The 16137-nt window shown below is 36.9% G+C and overlaps 1 protein-coding gene across 15 annotated transcripts in view; it reads right to left on the reverse strand.

Moving 5' to 3' along the window:
• SOX6 (SRY-box transcription factor 6) overlaps nucleotides 1-16137 on the reverse strand; it is a 619212-nt gene that overhangs the window by 82204 nt on the left and 520871 nt on the right. For 13 of the 15 annotated variants that reach the window (XM_043580746.1, XM_043580741.1, XM_043580744.1 and 10 more), the window contains 2 exons: nucleotides 8121-8270; nucleotides 2285-2468 (listed from right to left, as the gene is read on the reverse strand). In XM_043580746.1, the coding sequence (XP_043436681.1) occupies nucleotides 2285-2468; nucleotides 8121-8270 (334 nt within the window). The remainder of the gene's footprint in view (nucleotides 1-2284; nucleotides 2469-8120; nucleotides 8271-16137) is intronic. The other 2 variants (XM_043580750.1, XM_043580749.1) reach the window with 1 other exon arrangement.

Here is a 16137-nt window from a genome sequence, read left to right on the forward strand (position 1 = left end):
GTGAGAATAAATATTTACTTTCATTATATTCCATGCAACTTGGAGGGGGAAAAATGAAATTAAACTAATTTTCCTCCATGGCTTCTATTTTACTGTAGGTTAAAATTAATACTTTATATAAGCTTTTCCAATTTTAGACAGAAAGAGGGCAACTGCTTGCTGACTGATAGATTGCAGCTGCTATGGTAAAGTTTAATGCGATCCACTTGTTTGTATCCTGTTATGAACATTTCACAGCACATGTATGTGTATATGCATGCACATACCTCAGACAGAACAGAGAGAACCAGACTAGAGTCAAGCCTATGCCACGCCTCTACGTGTGTGCAATACATGTGCATATGAATGTGTTTAGAAAAAATTCCCAAGGCTGTCTATAGAAAATTATTTAAAAGTCAAACAATCACTTGTTAGGATTTAGAAAACCCATTATATTTTGCTCTGGAACTCTTCTGATAAAAACAAAACAAAACATTTCTATCCAATATTGCCTGGACAAAACTGTGATTGCTTCAGCCTATTTCTAGCTCGTGATCCAAGAAATAGGCTCTGCTGAAGGATAAACTCCATAAGACCAGGGCCTGTGACATAGTCTCCTTTGTCCCTCATGATGCTCAGTATACAAAGCAAATACTTTCCAAACAAAATTCAGAATTAGACTATGGAAAGGCCATTTCAAGATCAAGCCTAGCATTTATCCTTAAGTTGGCTTTTTTTTTCCTTATCTCATAGCTTCCAACAATCCAGCAACCATATTCACATGCTGGAAATGACTCACTTCTCTCTCCCACACGAGTATCACTGACTTGGAGTGAAAACCTCCTGGCCCCTCGAGGAGGCACTCTGACTCAAAATGAGAATAGGTTGCTGTATGAATCCTAATGTCCCAAATCTGAATGAGGAAAAATTATGTCTCACCATCAGAAGATTCACTTAACCCCAGCACAGTGCAGCAAACACTCCAACTATGACCTCACATAAAACAGCACTGAGTTTATAGAACTCAGGTGAGAGGACCCAGATTCTAGTCTTCTTGGCTTTACTAATTAATAGCTACCTGGCTGTGAGCAAGCCATTTTACCTGTAAGAATCACAGTTTACTTTATCATACAATGAGGGTAATAATGCACTACCACATAAGATTATTATGAAAAATCAAATGAGATATGTAGGCAAAAATTACTTTTAAACTGCACATGACTACACTTACATATTATTTTGTTTATTATAATAAGCATTTCAGGCTCTGGGACTCAGTAAGGCAAGGAAGGTAATGTGAAGAATCTAAATCCCCAATCCTTTGGAATCTCTGTATCTTACAGAAACGAAAAGGCTTAGTAACAACATGTTAATACTTATTTGGCACTCTGTTACTGACAAATGCTTTTACATTTATTGTTTCATTCCACATGTGTATGTAAATCTGTTGGTATTGGTTCAGTCCAGTCTTTTTAAATAACATGACTTCTAGGTGTCAGACACTGTTAGGCATTTTATATGCATTTTTCTCTCTTAATTCTCACAACAACCTATGAGCTAGGTAATAATATTCCCCTCTAAGAGATTAGGAAACTGAGTTCACAAATATTAAATAACTTTCGCGGGTCACATAACGAGTAAGTGAAGGCTCTGAGTCCAAGTCTGTCTGATGCCAAAACTCATGTTTTTCCTCTATAATTCTCACTGGGGTACGAATGTCCCTAGAGATACTTGGCAATATATCAGAGAGTGTAAGAAACCAGAGGATCATTATGACATATCTTATCGGATACCAATCTTATTTCATATTATGCCATTGAAGTGTGTCATTCACATTTGTTTTAAAGCAGAACTAATAAGGAATAAGATGTAAAATTCACATACATTTAAAAAAGAAAATATAAAGCTTCAAAGAAACTTGGGACTTTTAGCAGGCAGCTTGGAGGTCAGGTCCCTTTAGGCCCTTGGAGTTTTCTTGATCACTCTCGTCTGCCTAGAGTTGCTTCAGCGGCAAAGCACTAACCAAACACAGAAATCCCCAAGTCTCTGATTTGCTAGATCTAACTCATCAGCATCTAAATATCCCATCCCGGCAGGATTTATATTATGACTTTTCCAAAAGTTCTAATCACCCCAAGACACCAAAAGGTGTTAGTTATGTTTTAGTAGAAAGGATTTTACTTCCCCACCCCTGTCCCCTGGACTAAGGAACACTTTGGAAACAGGGATCAGTCAGCACTGAACAGGTTTGCTTTATTTTTACCCAATTCATCCATCTCTTCCTGTTGTTAACCTTTCCATTTACCTAAAGAGGATCCTCTTCCCAAACTTCCTCCAATGGGGCTGGGGATGCTGCTTTTGTTAGGCAGATTAACGGGGCTGGTTTTGCTGGCTGGGAAGAGACTCTGGGTGGGAGATGTTGGGGACTTTACAGGCTCGGCTGTCTTGGGTCGGGAAGAGAGATTTAGCGGCTGTGCTGCTGCTTCGTCCTACAAGAGTTTAACATAAATAATTATTAAAAAAGAAGACAAATGAAGCACATTATCACTTAGTAAGCCACAGTTATTTTACACCTCAGAGACAATGCCACATTCTCCTGCAATAATAACAAAAGAAGCTAATTATCTACCTCCTTGAAGATTCATCGGAAGGAAACCTCATTAATTTCCCTGTGTTATGCTTCTATTTACATTAACTGTGTAGTTGGATCATTCTTTTTGCCAAATTAAAATCTGAATTAGCTCACATTACAGCTTAATTTCCTAATGTGTTTTCAAGGATCTAAATTAACCTAGGGCATTTACAAAGAATTATTTAAAATTTCAGCAGCTCTGTAGTGCTTTTGTGTTATTCTCTCTGAAAAGTTCCTGCAACTATAAATAGGCTCTGCAGCTAATTTTTTAATATATATTTTAAATCAAACAATTGCAAGTACTTTAAAAATGGAAACACAGGCTTCTTCTGCTCTCCTGGGCCTCTGCCCAGGGAGCCGCATGCCACAGCATGGCTTCTATGTGGCTTTCTGGGTGTGGACACACCTCATGGTCTATATTCTGGTCTCTATTCATGTTTAAAATTAATTTTTGCAAAGAGCAAGCACACATTATAATTATGTTTTACATACCATGCTATATGTAATTTATTTTTCATGTCTAAAGTGATGTTTCTTTATAATCTTTGCTACACATATTTACAGTCTATTTTAAGATGCCTGCCCTTCTATACCAAGCACAGTATTCACATATCTAGCTTGTAACTCTAGTGCAACCAGGAGCTTGAAGGCTAAGCTCCTTGCCTTTATTTTGTCTCATTTATCCTGCCGTTAAACACACATAACAACACGTCCATCATTCTAGAAATTTAGTTGTAATATAAACATGTTCATTTAAATGTTCAGTTTTAAGATCTATATTATTGTGCTCTAAGATAAAAATTGTTGGCAAATGTTAACTTCTGTTTTGCTTCTGAAAAGGCACAGAGAACTTTCTTTTAATGCCATTTTTTAAAGCACACAGTAGAGCTTGGAAACAGAACATCCTCCCCGTTGGCAAACATGTGACTTCTCTGGGGTTCAATTTCTTCATTTGTAGAAAAAGAGAGCCTGATTCTAGCTGATCTGTATGGTCTCTTCCTGTATCAATGGTCACTGTTTAAGGGGAGGGACAAAAAAGATACCAGAACAGACTACTCAAGAAGATTAGAAAGAGAAAATAGAAATCACATGCACAGAGAAGCCAGTATACAGCAGGCACTGTGCTAGACATTTTCACACATATTCACTCCTTTAACTAGCAATAAGTCTATGAAGTTGGGGAGTACTATTCTAAATTGACAGAGGAGGAAGGGTCAGAGTGATAAAATCACTGTCCAAAGCCATACGTGGAGGGACAGCACTTGAATTGCACTTTACTGGATTCCAAATCCCAGATTCTCTTTCTATTAAACTATCAGAGAAAATAAGTCACCCAATAACGTAGTGAATATTTTTTTTTGTCTTGGTAGGAAATAGATAATCCAGTACATCTGTTGAGATGTACATTTATCTATATGTACACGGAGGATAGGTCTCAGGAAACACAGTTATATCTACTATGCACGTCAAAAACATCTTACGTGCTTCATTACAATGTATTTCTCTTTTCTCTACACTCAAAGGATATTTAGACTAGTTCCTTCACTCCTTTCTAAATAATAGTGATTTATATGCTAGATGTTTAGTTTTCTCCATGTTTCTTTTATTTGGGGTCCACTGTGATTCTTAGATATCTGAGTTCAAAGTGTTCTTCAATGTTAAAACATTTTTAGCCATTACTTCTTCAAATATATTTTTCTGTTCCTTCCTTTTCTTTCTGGGGCTCTAGGAGCATACTAGGTCATTTGATGTCCAACAGCACTGATAGTCTTTTTTTCTTTCTTTTTTTTTTTTTAATGTATTTCATTCTGGATAGTTTCATCATTCCATCATCAAGTTCACTAATCTTTTCTTCTGTGATATCTAATTGTTACTAATCCCATCAGTACTAATCCAGTATAGTTTTCATCTCAAAAACTATTTCTCATCTCCAGACATTCCATGTATGTGTTCCATGTCTTGCCTTATAATGCTCATATTTTCCTCTATCTTCTTAAACATGTGGTGTTTATAATATCTTTTATTTTTCAGCTTTGAATATGCTCTATTTATTTTCATAGCTCAGTAATTGCCACTTCCACCAACAATGCCACTGGGCATGGGAAGCATCAAATCCCTTGTCACCGTGGCAGGCCCGATACTGGTTCTCACAGCATGCCCTTAGCTTGACATAAATTTTGTGGGTGTGTTTAGGGGGAAGATTTACCTACCTTCTTATTTGGCAAAGTTGGAAGTCCCTATAGTAGCTGTTTTTAGCATCTTAACTACTAATTCTATCATCTGTGCTATTTGGGGGCCTATTTCTATTGATTGAGTTTTCTCTTCATTATTGTTCATATTTTCTTGCTTCTATAAAAGCCTGGCAATTATTTTTTTAATGTTTATTTATTTTTGAGAGAGAGAGACAGAGCACAAGTGGGGAAGGGGCAGAGACAGAGAGAGACACAGAATCTGAAGCAGGCTCCAGGCTCTAAGCTGTCAGCACAGATCCCCACGCCGGACTTGAACTTGTGAACTGTGAGATCATGACCTGAGCTGAAGTTGGATGCTTAACCAACTGAGTCACCCAGGTGCCTCAAAGGCGTGGTAATTATTGAATGGAGGCTACACACTGTGAATTTTACAGTTCTGGGTGTTGGAGTTTGGGCATTTTTCAAATATTTTGGACTTTGTTCTGAGACACATGTTCTGAGACACAGAAAAATTTGATCCTTTCTAGGCTTGCATTTAAGCTTTGTTAGGCAGGTTCAGAGCAGCCATTAATCTAGGGATAATTTGGTCCCATTACTGAGGTAACACCCTTCTGAGGAACCCTACCTGATACCCCATGCGTCAGGAGATCTTTCCACTCTGGCTAATGGGAATACAAACCCATTCTCAGTGCCCTGTGAACCCTGTGATAGCTTTGCCTGCTACATCTGGTATTTTTCATTGGCCTCAGAGAGTTTCTTCGTATGCATATGATGATCAATACTCCACTAAATACAGGAGAATCTCCTACAGATTTTCAGTCCTCTCTCCCTCTGTGCAGCTCTCTCCTCTCTGGTACTCTACCTCACAAATTCGCATCTACCTTGGCATCCCAAAACTCTGAACTCTATGTCTCTATTCAGGGAGCTGCCGTGTTCCGTGTGGGTATCCCTCCTTGCACTCTTACCTATAAACAATCTTTTGACAGTAAACTGGAATAACTGTAGTACTTTTCTCATTTGTTTCTCTTTTCTCAGGAATCACTGTCCTATATTCCTATCGTAAATACCTGAAAATCATTGTTTTATATATCTTGTCCTGTGTTTCAGTTACTTAAGCTGGAAGACTAAATCCGATCCCTGTTGCTCCATTATGGCTGACAATGGAAATCCTCCAGGTATTTTGTTAGGCTCTCTTGGTACACAACTAGATGCTTCAATTATAATCGCTACCACCACCACCACCGCCATCTTTATTACCATCAGATCACCATCATCATGATCACTGCTATACTAACATCAATGAAACACTCACTATGTGCGAGAGGACTTAAGACTCATAATAATATTAACTCCCATTTCTCAAAGCAGAAAACTAAGGCTGAAAGAAGTTAAGCAAATTGTCCAAAGGGACAGGTAGTAAAAGTGGTAGAACTGAAATCTGAACAAAAACATTCTGATTTCCAATATTGATATTTATTGTAGATAAAAACTCTCAGGGAAAGAAGGTACAATAAGATGATCTATGTTTAATTTTGTTACCTTCAGCAAACTATGCCTCGTGTCATGTGGTCATGTTATATACAGAGGGAAAGCAATGATTATAGACAGAAACATTTTAGTGACCATAATCCTTTCAATTAGCAAATCATGAGATTATTCTCAGAACTTCTTCATTAGTAGGCAGAAGCTTTTATTTATTTTTTTTTTAATTTAAAACATTTGCTTTATGTCTTGTTCTATACATTTTTACCCACACATACAACAAACAGTCTAATAAGTATAAGGAATGTTTCCTTTGTTATTAACATAAAATATAGTCAAGTCAAATTATATAGAGAACTCCCTAAGAATTTGCATGTGGTCAAGTGAGTAATAAAACTCAGTTGGCCCACAAAGCTGGAATGGTAAAAGCAGATGTAAACTTGAATTTAACCAGGGAACATTTTACTCATCCAGTAAAGACTTGGTTTGGTGCAGTTCCATTTGGCCAACTCACTTATAAAGTGACTTTTTCATGTTAAAATATCTAATACTCAATACTTCAAGTCAATACCGTCTGATATGTTCATACTCTAACAACTACAATTAAACAAAGTGCTGTGGTTTGAGTTGTAGCGTTCTCTTATTCACAAACAGAAACTCTTGGAACACAAAATAGGTAGCTTGTTTCTGTAAGTAATGCTATCTTATTCAATGTAAGCTGCTCTTGTTATATCTCAGTATTTCTAACAACAAAGCATAAATGTTCATCTATGTCTTTGGAGAGTTTAAAGCATGGGTGGCATTAAATTAATTCCTTTGGGCAGGAATTTTGAGATACTCAAAATGTGGAGTATCTCAAAATTGCAGGCAGGAATTTTGAGATACTCAAAAACATTATGGAAAAATAATACATTTTCAGTGGCTTTGTGGCATTTGATGCTATTTTGTTGGCCTTAGATGTTTCCCTGTGAAAATTTAATAATTGCAAAATTTCTCCAAATGTAGTACTTTGGGCACATTACAACAATACATCTGCGCTGGCGTATCCCTCCGAGTAGATAAGTCAATGATACAAAACAATTGTCTCCCTGAACTATATTATAAAAACCAACCAGTACCACCTATAGGTACCAGCTGCATCACAAAGTTGGAGCGCATCATCCATCCATTTCCCTCTGTCGCCAAGTACCTCCTGGGTGCCACATTTTAAGACACTGAAAATTAGTGAGGAAAGGCATCTATCAATGTCCCAGCCATAACTTGGGAGAGCCTGCATATCCTCTCACAACTACCAGGCATCAAAGCATGAATAGATAATGATACCACTCATTCCTCAGAGCCCATTGTATAAATGTTTTCAGAGGACAGTCCTTCATCAACAAACCATATAAGGCCCAGCACTAGATTCTTTTCTGTCCCCCTTTTTAAAATCTAAAGTTTTGAGAACCTCCTTTTCCGGTACTGTAAGTTGGCTCCCACCTGTTTCAGGAACTTAGAGAGAAAGTGTCACAAATCTATGAGAAAGACTGGTAATAAAACCATGGCCATTCATGCCAATGAACATTAAAAAATAAAAGCCAGGATCCAAATGGGTAAAACTCTTGAGAAGTGAGTTTGCAGATTTAGGTAAAGCGCTCACAATATGGCACTATTGTTATCAAAAGGGAAACACCTGTTTCTCAGTGCTCAATCATGAAATTTACCATAAAGAGAAGCATTTGGGTTTCCTTTATGCTGCTATGCTTCCTGCTGCTTATTCCCAACCCAGCCTGGTTCACTACCTTTCTTGTGAAGCTGTTTTCCAAACTGTTTTCACAATCCTGCAAAGCAAGTACCTTAACTTGAGTTACAGGGCTGGTCCCTCTCTTTTCATTTTTTATCCCAGTAGGTGAGACTGCCCCTGATGTGTTTGGTGGCTGTGGAGCTGATGGCATCTTTGCTCCAGGTGACACCTGCATGCTGGCCAGCTGAGCGGCATAGAGCTGCTGCAAAACAGGGGAGACAAACATTATCTCTTTAGATGCAGCTGAAATTGAGTTTCAAAAAACACAAAACAAAACAAAAAACAAAAACAAAACTTACCGTGTTGTTACATAATTACTCCCCTGACAACCTTGTGATTTCTCTCTCACTATCTTTTAAAAAGGGAATGTGAGAGCCCAAATAATATAAAGAAAGAGTACTAGTATGGGAGCCATTGTCTTGTTCCTGGTGCTTGTAGCAGTAACTTGATGAACGTGAACAAAGGATTCGGTTGCTCTAGAACTCAATTTCTTCAGTACAAAAAGGAATTTGACTAAATGGTCTCTACGGTTCTTTCTAGCGCCTAAAATCTTTATAAAAAGTTCTTTAAATGTCAATATGTCCATTCATGCAATTTTAATATTCATGAACTAAGAAACTAATCTGAACTTTCCTAGGGATTCCTGGAAGAACACTGTTCTTATTTAATACTGACCAAGCTTCTCTGGGGATGCTGATCCTTCTGGATGATAAGAATGCCGCCTTCAAGATCCCCAGGCCCAACAGCAGGCATTGTTTTCTTGGGGTCTTATTTCTAGGCAGCATATAAAATAATCCTCAAGAGAATATAGCCAGATTTGTGACTAAAAAAATGAAATGAAATGAAATGAAACTTCTCTTTCCTAGCACAGGATGTTAAATCCTTGACTGTTGTTTTATTAGCTTTTGGTTGAAATTGATAATAAATGAATGTGTTGATCTTCTATGGTTAGCCAGAATTCAGATGCCTCAGTCTTCACACTGTTTAATGCTTGGGAACTCCATTCAAATATTTTATTTCTTCTTATAATCAAGATTAAGCCATTACCTTGACAGTCCTATGTGTATCATAATAAATAAGCTTCCTAGTTCATCAACCACAGAGAAAATAGCTCAAACTTTGTCATATTAGTAAGGGGGAAAAAAAAACAGGTGGTTTGTATGTAATTTCCAGCATTACTATCATTCAGATGGACAAATAAAAAAAATTACAGTAATCAAAAACAGACCTTTCAGCACATGTAATTAAATGAAAGCTTAATAAAGAATAATTTGCAAGAGCCAGATGTGCTTATGTCATGATTGTTGCTTTCTTTGGAACAATTTTTCTAATATAACAAGCCTCTAAAGAAATTAAAGTTTCATAATTCTGTATGTGCAATGACTCAGTGGCAAGAAAAATTCACAAGTAAGAGTAAGTCAAACTGCTAGAACTTAGGGGGAGAAAAGCTGCCTCTTCTATTTCCTTTTTACTCTGTGGTATCCTTTTCCTTTGAAATTCAGCCAAGTGTCTTCAAAAGAGGGGCAAGTGAAGCTTCTAAAAATTTGCTTCTTGGAGAAAGCCACTGAAGAAAAGTTTGGTATTGAATGGAGTGAAGATGGTTGAGAGCTGAGATAGTGTTGGCTACATGGTATCTGGTATCATGACTAACGTGCCCTATGACTGAGTATTAAAGAGTCATGAAATCTTTGAGAGGCAGGAGTCCTTAAGCATCATTTATGCCTTCATTTTACCTCAATAATTCACAAGATCAGACGATCGTGAGTCCTCCAGGGAACTTCAACTAGTGAAAAAAAAAAACACAGAAAAAAAAATCCCTGGGAACAAATCTATTTTTTTAAAAGCTGACTAAATTCAGAAATCCTTCAGCTTGAACAAGATAGTCGCTTTTTGGAAATAATGTTAATTGCTTCCTCTAAAGCTTTGATAATCATTTATTTTATATCTCTCTCTACTGGTTTGTACCTATGAGAGGAATGACCCCAGAAACACTGAGATTCCTCAGACTTGGGATTCCTCAGAGTTCCTTGTGAGCTGCCATCACTGATACAGTAGAAGCAAGAAGGGGCATCTCCACACACCACAAAATTTATAGAGCTGAGTAAACTGGTCAGTAGGAGATCAGAAAAGATTTAGTAGAATAAGCTTCGAAATAAAAAAACCCAGAAAATAGAATATGATGTAAAGATAGAAGGCACTCACGAAAATAAAAATGTTCACAGTCTGTCTGACAAAATGTATAATTTTAGATATAAGTACCATGCTTTTCAGACTGAAGATTGCAGATCTGACCTGGGTAAAAAGAATGTCACTCATTGAATAGGTATAGGCTTGCCAAATGATTTCAAAGATAGCTCATCTTCTAAGCTAACACTAATTGAATATGTTCTATATGCAAGGCTCTGTTTTAGGAGTTGTGGAGGTTTCAAAGTCTTGGAATAGGCATATAGTTTTGGAGAAGATGTAAGATATAGATCCTTAACACCTGACGTGCACCTTTTTTTGTGGCACTTACCACTGTTTTTAAACCTGTGCTTAGTTGTGTATATATGTCTTATCATGCTTGATAGACTGTAAGCTTATCGAAGTCATGATCAACCTAATTATTTCTGAGGGCAAGCAGAGAGAATAGTACCTTGCAAATAAGAGATAACCAATCAATATTTTTGAATTAACATACTATATAAAATCGCTGGATGTTAAGAAGGAGAGATATTTTCTAAAAAAGAGGCAAAAGAAGTAGTACATGATTATATTTATCATACATAATGAATAATGTTATGGTGTTGCGTTTCAAAAATAAATTAAATTAATAAATTAATAAATTAAATAAATAAATAAATAAATAAATAAATAAATGAAAATAAGCCCAGCCCAAATTAAATTACATTGTTTCAAAAGAAATGATTCTTTTGAAGTCATTTGTTAAAATGCTGACTAGAAAGCTTTTTTAATAACTGCTGGCTTTAGTCACCTGTCTTAAACTTTTCTAACACAAATTCTATTGCTTGAGCAGCAACTGAGGGGTGGTATTGATTTTTCTTCTTAGTTTACTTATAAATTTAAAGTTTCTCTAAATGATACCACATCCTTTTTGAAAGAACAGAAAATATTAGTTATCCAAGTAAATAGCTTTAGTTAGAGAAGTCCTTTGCAGACTAATGGTTTGGGAAAGAAAAGGGTTAAGCTCTGGTTAACGATTACGCAAGAGTTTACAAAAATGTCATAGGATTCTGAGATCATAGTTCACAGACACAATGATGATAATAATGAATATTCATTTCCAAACACAGTTGAGGTTTAAAAAACCAACAATGTAGTAAAGCTTATAACAGACTTAGCCAGAGTCCCATAAACATTTAAACTTTGGTGAAGACTATTTCTGTAAATATAGACTTTTTTTCCATTTTAATTTTGAAAAATGTTCGGTGATTGGGATATTGAGTTGTTTCTTTATCCAAGATATATAAAAGTCATGCAGTGCATATATGTAAAAATGAGCCTAGCTAAATATTTTTCAAAATTATAAAATCACTCAGATTTTATTGGAGCACTTTAAGAAATGCTTTCACTATTTTATGGCAGAAATATTCCACCTTTAGTATTAGTTCAGTTTTAATAAAGTAGTCATTATTAAGATTTTGGTAAGCTGAAAACTGACATACTTCACATCTAGAACTGAAAGGGCCTTCACAGATCATTTAGTCTAGTCTTACCTCCTCATTCTTCTGATGAGAGGAGGACTAGAGAAGAGAAGTACCACGCTCAAGATGATATAACTAGATAATAGAAGAACACTTTGGCTCTCATTCCAACATTACCATTTAAAGTAGAAATGGCTATATGATGAACCAACCTCTGCACATCACGAGTACATTTCCAGCATTGATGAATTTGTTCAACAACAAATCTTTATCAAATGCTTACTATTAACTAAACACTATGCTAAACACTGGAGGTACAACAGCAAGCAACTCGAAAACAGTTACTGCCTTAATGGAGCTAGAAAGAAAACCTGATATTAAATAAATGCTTAGACAGTAACTGTGAATTATGTTCAGGTTAAGTGCTGAGAAAGAAAAATACAGAATGTCAAAAGACCATCTAACAAAGGCATTTAACATAGTCTGGAGAATCAAAATCGCTTCTCCAAGGAAATAACACTTTAAGTAAGAATTAACCAGGAGGAAAGGTTATAAAGAACATTCCAGAAAAAAGAAACATTGATTATTATGGCCCTGGGGTAGAAAAGAAAGTAACGTTTTCAAGATACTAAAAAAGGGCCAACATGAAAGGACGGTTAAGTGTGGGTACAGTGGCATGACAAGAGGCTAGAGAGGGGTAGAGTCTTAAAGGCCACATGAATCATTTTAGACTTTATTCCCCCAACAAGAAGTATCTAGAAAAAGCAATGAATTAAAGCCAAGACACAAAGAATCTTTTCTATGCTTTACCACCAACTTATTGACGAATCTTTTAAATACATTGGATTAAGGAAGTCCTATGAAGATGTCATAAATCCATACCTCTAATACTATTTCTGGACTTCTGTGTCCTGAGACTAGCCTTCAAAAAAAAACCTATCTTGCATTTGTATCCTAGTGACACTTTAATAACTAGGGCTACTTACATTCAATACAAAACAGTAGGTCCTACCAAACTCAGCCTTATGGTGAAATTCTTTTGTGTGTGTGTGTGTGTGTGTGTGTGTGTGTGTGTGTGTGTGTGTTTGCTTATTTTTGAGAGAGACAGACAGACAGACAGAGAGACAGACAGACTGTGAATGGGGTAGGGGCAGAAAGAGCGAGGGAGACACAGAATCTGAGGCAGGCTCCAGGCTTTGAGCTGTCAGCACAGAGCCCGTTGGACGCTTAACTGACTGAGCCACTCAGGCGCCCCTGAAATTCTTGAGTGTCTTCAAGTAGATACACCAGTCTATGGCCAGGACCTAAAAAATGTATTTTGTCAGAGTCATCTTATAACACTATTGTACTTGGAAAGAGAGGCACGTTTTGCCCCGTACAGCCAAATTCATGTCAAATTATGAGTGGTGTCAGTGTATCTAATACTTAACATAATATTAAATATACATATATAGGTATATACATTATACATACATAAATGTGTGTATATATGTATACATATGTATCATGTATATACCTGCTTTCTGGGATAAAATCATGTAAGCTCTCCAATGGAGAACCCCATCGAAAAAAAGGTGCAAGGCTTATATTCTCATAATCGCATGATTTTCACATAACCACATAACCACTCATCCTGCCATTCAGTCATCACCCTCATTCATTCATGTGTGAATTCAACAAGCATATATTGTACGCTAACTCAGTCAGGTTCTGTGTTAGGTATTTAACATTTATTATTTTATTTAGTTTTCTAAATAATTATAGAAAATGGGAATTATTATCTATTTTATAGAGTCAGTCTTACTTTAAAGTCCATGTGCTTTACATAAGCTCTACAGTGAATTATAATGAAACCCATTTCCTGTTCCTAGCCACCAGACAAGAATCATTGTCCAAGGAGAAGAGAGATTCTGATGTTGCTGCTGTTCTGAGTTCTCAAATAGCAAACTATATTTCCAGATGTCTTGCAGTGACTTTTTCTAAAATGGCACTTCACAGCCCTCACATACAGAAAGGGTTAATGGTACCACCCGCCAGCCACCTTGAAGGAGCAAGGGGCGCAATTTTTATCTAAACAGCTCCCTTCTCCAACTGATCTGTGAGCCATAATAGAAGACACTTGAAATACCCTAGTGACACATATTGAAGAGACTGATAAAGTAAAAAGAACTATGCAGAATATAGGTAGAAATAGGGGAACTTGATACAAATGGAAATTGACAGGGGCTTTAAATTGGCACCAGTATGCTCCAGTATATGGAAACCAACAGTAAAAAAGCAGGCACAACTTCACACACCAGATTCTCTTTGGAGTAAATTCTCCTGTGTTTTGTCATTTCAATTAGAAAGGGCATTTTAAAGTGGCCTGTCGGAATCTGGCCCAGAGAGAAAGAAAAAAAAAATTTTTTCCCCTCAAATATAACTAGCCTATTGGTGGATAACGAAGAAAGGAAGAGAAGGGAAAATGCTCCTCTATAAAAACAGATTCAATAGGCACTACTGAAATTTCAACCCCTACCCTTATATTTACCCCACCTGCTGTGGTTCCACATAATATCTGGGAACCCCAGATCCCTGGCCCTGGATAACTCAGATTCTGTTCTTGTATACAACACACTACTCGGGGGTTGGAGAGGGCAGTAGAAGATGATGGAGTCGTGAGACAAGCAGGGTTGGTAGGGGAGCATCTTTAAGGAAATGTCATTTACTTGAATGATGCTGCCTAACACTAGGCCCCCAGCCTGGCTCAGTTCTCCAGGGACATCCTGGGTTTTGTTACCTTCTCAAAACAATGCTGATGACCATTCCCCCGCCTACTGAGCAAGGCATGCTATAAAGCTGGACAAGTTCAGCTGTGAGGCTGTGAGAAGGTAGAACGGAGACAGGGGTAATTAAGCAGCATGATTTAGTGCTTGTTCAGCACAGGGAAGAAAATATGTCAGTAACAAGTCATTACAGACTGAGGGCGGGGGGAACGGAGAAAGCTTAAAAATAATTTGAAAGAGATCACAAATACTTTTACTTCTCATAAACCTCCAATGTCAACAAAACGATCCAGGAAATATAGCTGTGGTTTTATGGAAGCAAAGAACTGAAGTCCTTGTTTTTCAGCATAGAAGGCACTTGTTTAGCTATACCCCTAATACTTGACACCAAAGAAAATTGGCTGTAGGGATAGGAGATGAGAAGGAATAAGGGAAGAGCTACCACACCCACTCCTCACGTATTGGGTTAATTTCCAACTCAACCTTCTCACTTCTCCTGCCATATTCTTTCCTTTTCTGTTAACCCCTCTTGTTTGTCATACTTCTACTCATGTTTTGAGTCTTGGTTAAAAGTCACTTTCTCCTTAAGGCCTTATCTGAACCCTGTCTCCCTTGTGCTCCCCCCATATCTCATCATCTATTCCTGTGTACTTTATGGAAATGTTTTTTTTTTTTAATGTCTCTATCTCCCAGCAGATTCCAAGCTCCTTAAGGAAAGGACTGAGTCTTCTTTAACGTGTCCTCAGCACCTAACATCATGCCTGATATTTAATCTATGCTGTGTTAACAATGATCACTAAAACTCCTTTATTTCTCTTCTTGGCTCTATCTTTTTGGAATTGTTATCATTTCTGCCCACACCTTTTTCTTATTATACCTTTGCTCACAGTCTCTCCAAAAGGATCCCCAGAGATGGAAGTCTCTTTCTTTGTTTCCATCTTCTTGAACTTATAACATGTGGGTTCATCAAGTCATGCATTGATTTTCTTATAAAGAAACACCAGATAACACAATGTTAGCAGAAGGAAGAATTGTAAACATCATTTAATCCAATCCCTTTGCTTTACAGATGAGGAAAACTCAAGCCTAGAGAAGGAAGGTGATTGCATAAGAATACCAACTGACAAGCAATAGATAGAAGGAAATCTAGAACCCAAATTTACTATTTCTCCCATCCAGTGTTCACACAGACTCTTTTCTTCTTGTTTCTGTTCTCTTAGGGAACTGAGTGCAAATAGAATATGTACATTTTGTCAGAGCTTCTGATCTGGACTTCATAAAAGGGTTGTTTTCCCACCTTTCCCCCAGAATTGAAAGAGAAATGTATTCTATATATATTTGAAAAATAATCATTGGGCACCCAAAAAATAATTTATGTGGTAGAATTTTATTTTAATATTTGTTTTTAAATGTGCAGATTTTAAAATGCAACGACAGTAATTAGCTTAGGTAATTATCATCATGTTAAGGTGTTTTCAGATTTTTTTAAAGTAAAGTTTATGCAAATATACATAAAGAGCCAAAAAGCTGTCTCAGGTGAGAGTGGACCTATTTCATCCCCTTTGAGACTTCAGCTATTTGCCTTTCCACAACAACCAAAGAAAAAATAGAACAAGCATTGACTGTAAGGCATTGGAAAGCCAGGACCTGTTTAATTCAT

This window comes from Prionailurus bengalensis, chromosome D1, assembly GCF_016509475.1.
Source record: "Prionailurus bengalensis isolate Pbe53 chromosome D1, Fcat_Pben_1.1_paternal_pri, whole genome shotgun sequence".
In the NCBI taxonomy this organism is placed as follows: Eukaryota; Metazoa; Chordata; class Mammalia; order Carnivora; family Felidae; genus Prionailurus; species Prionailurus bengalensis.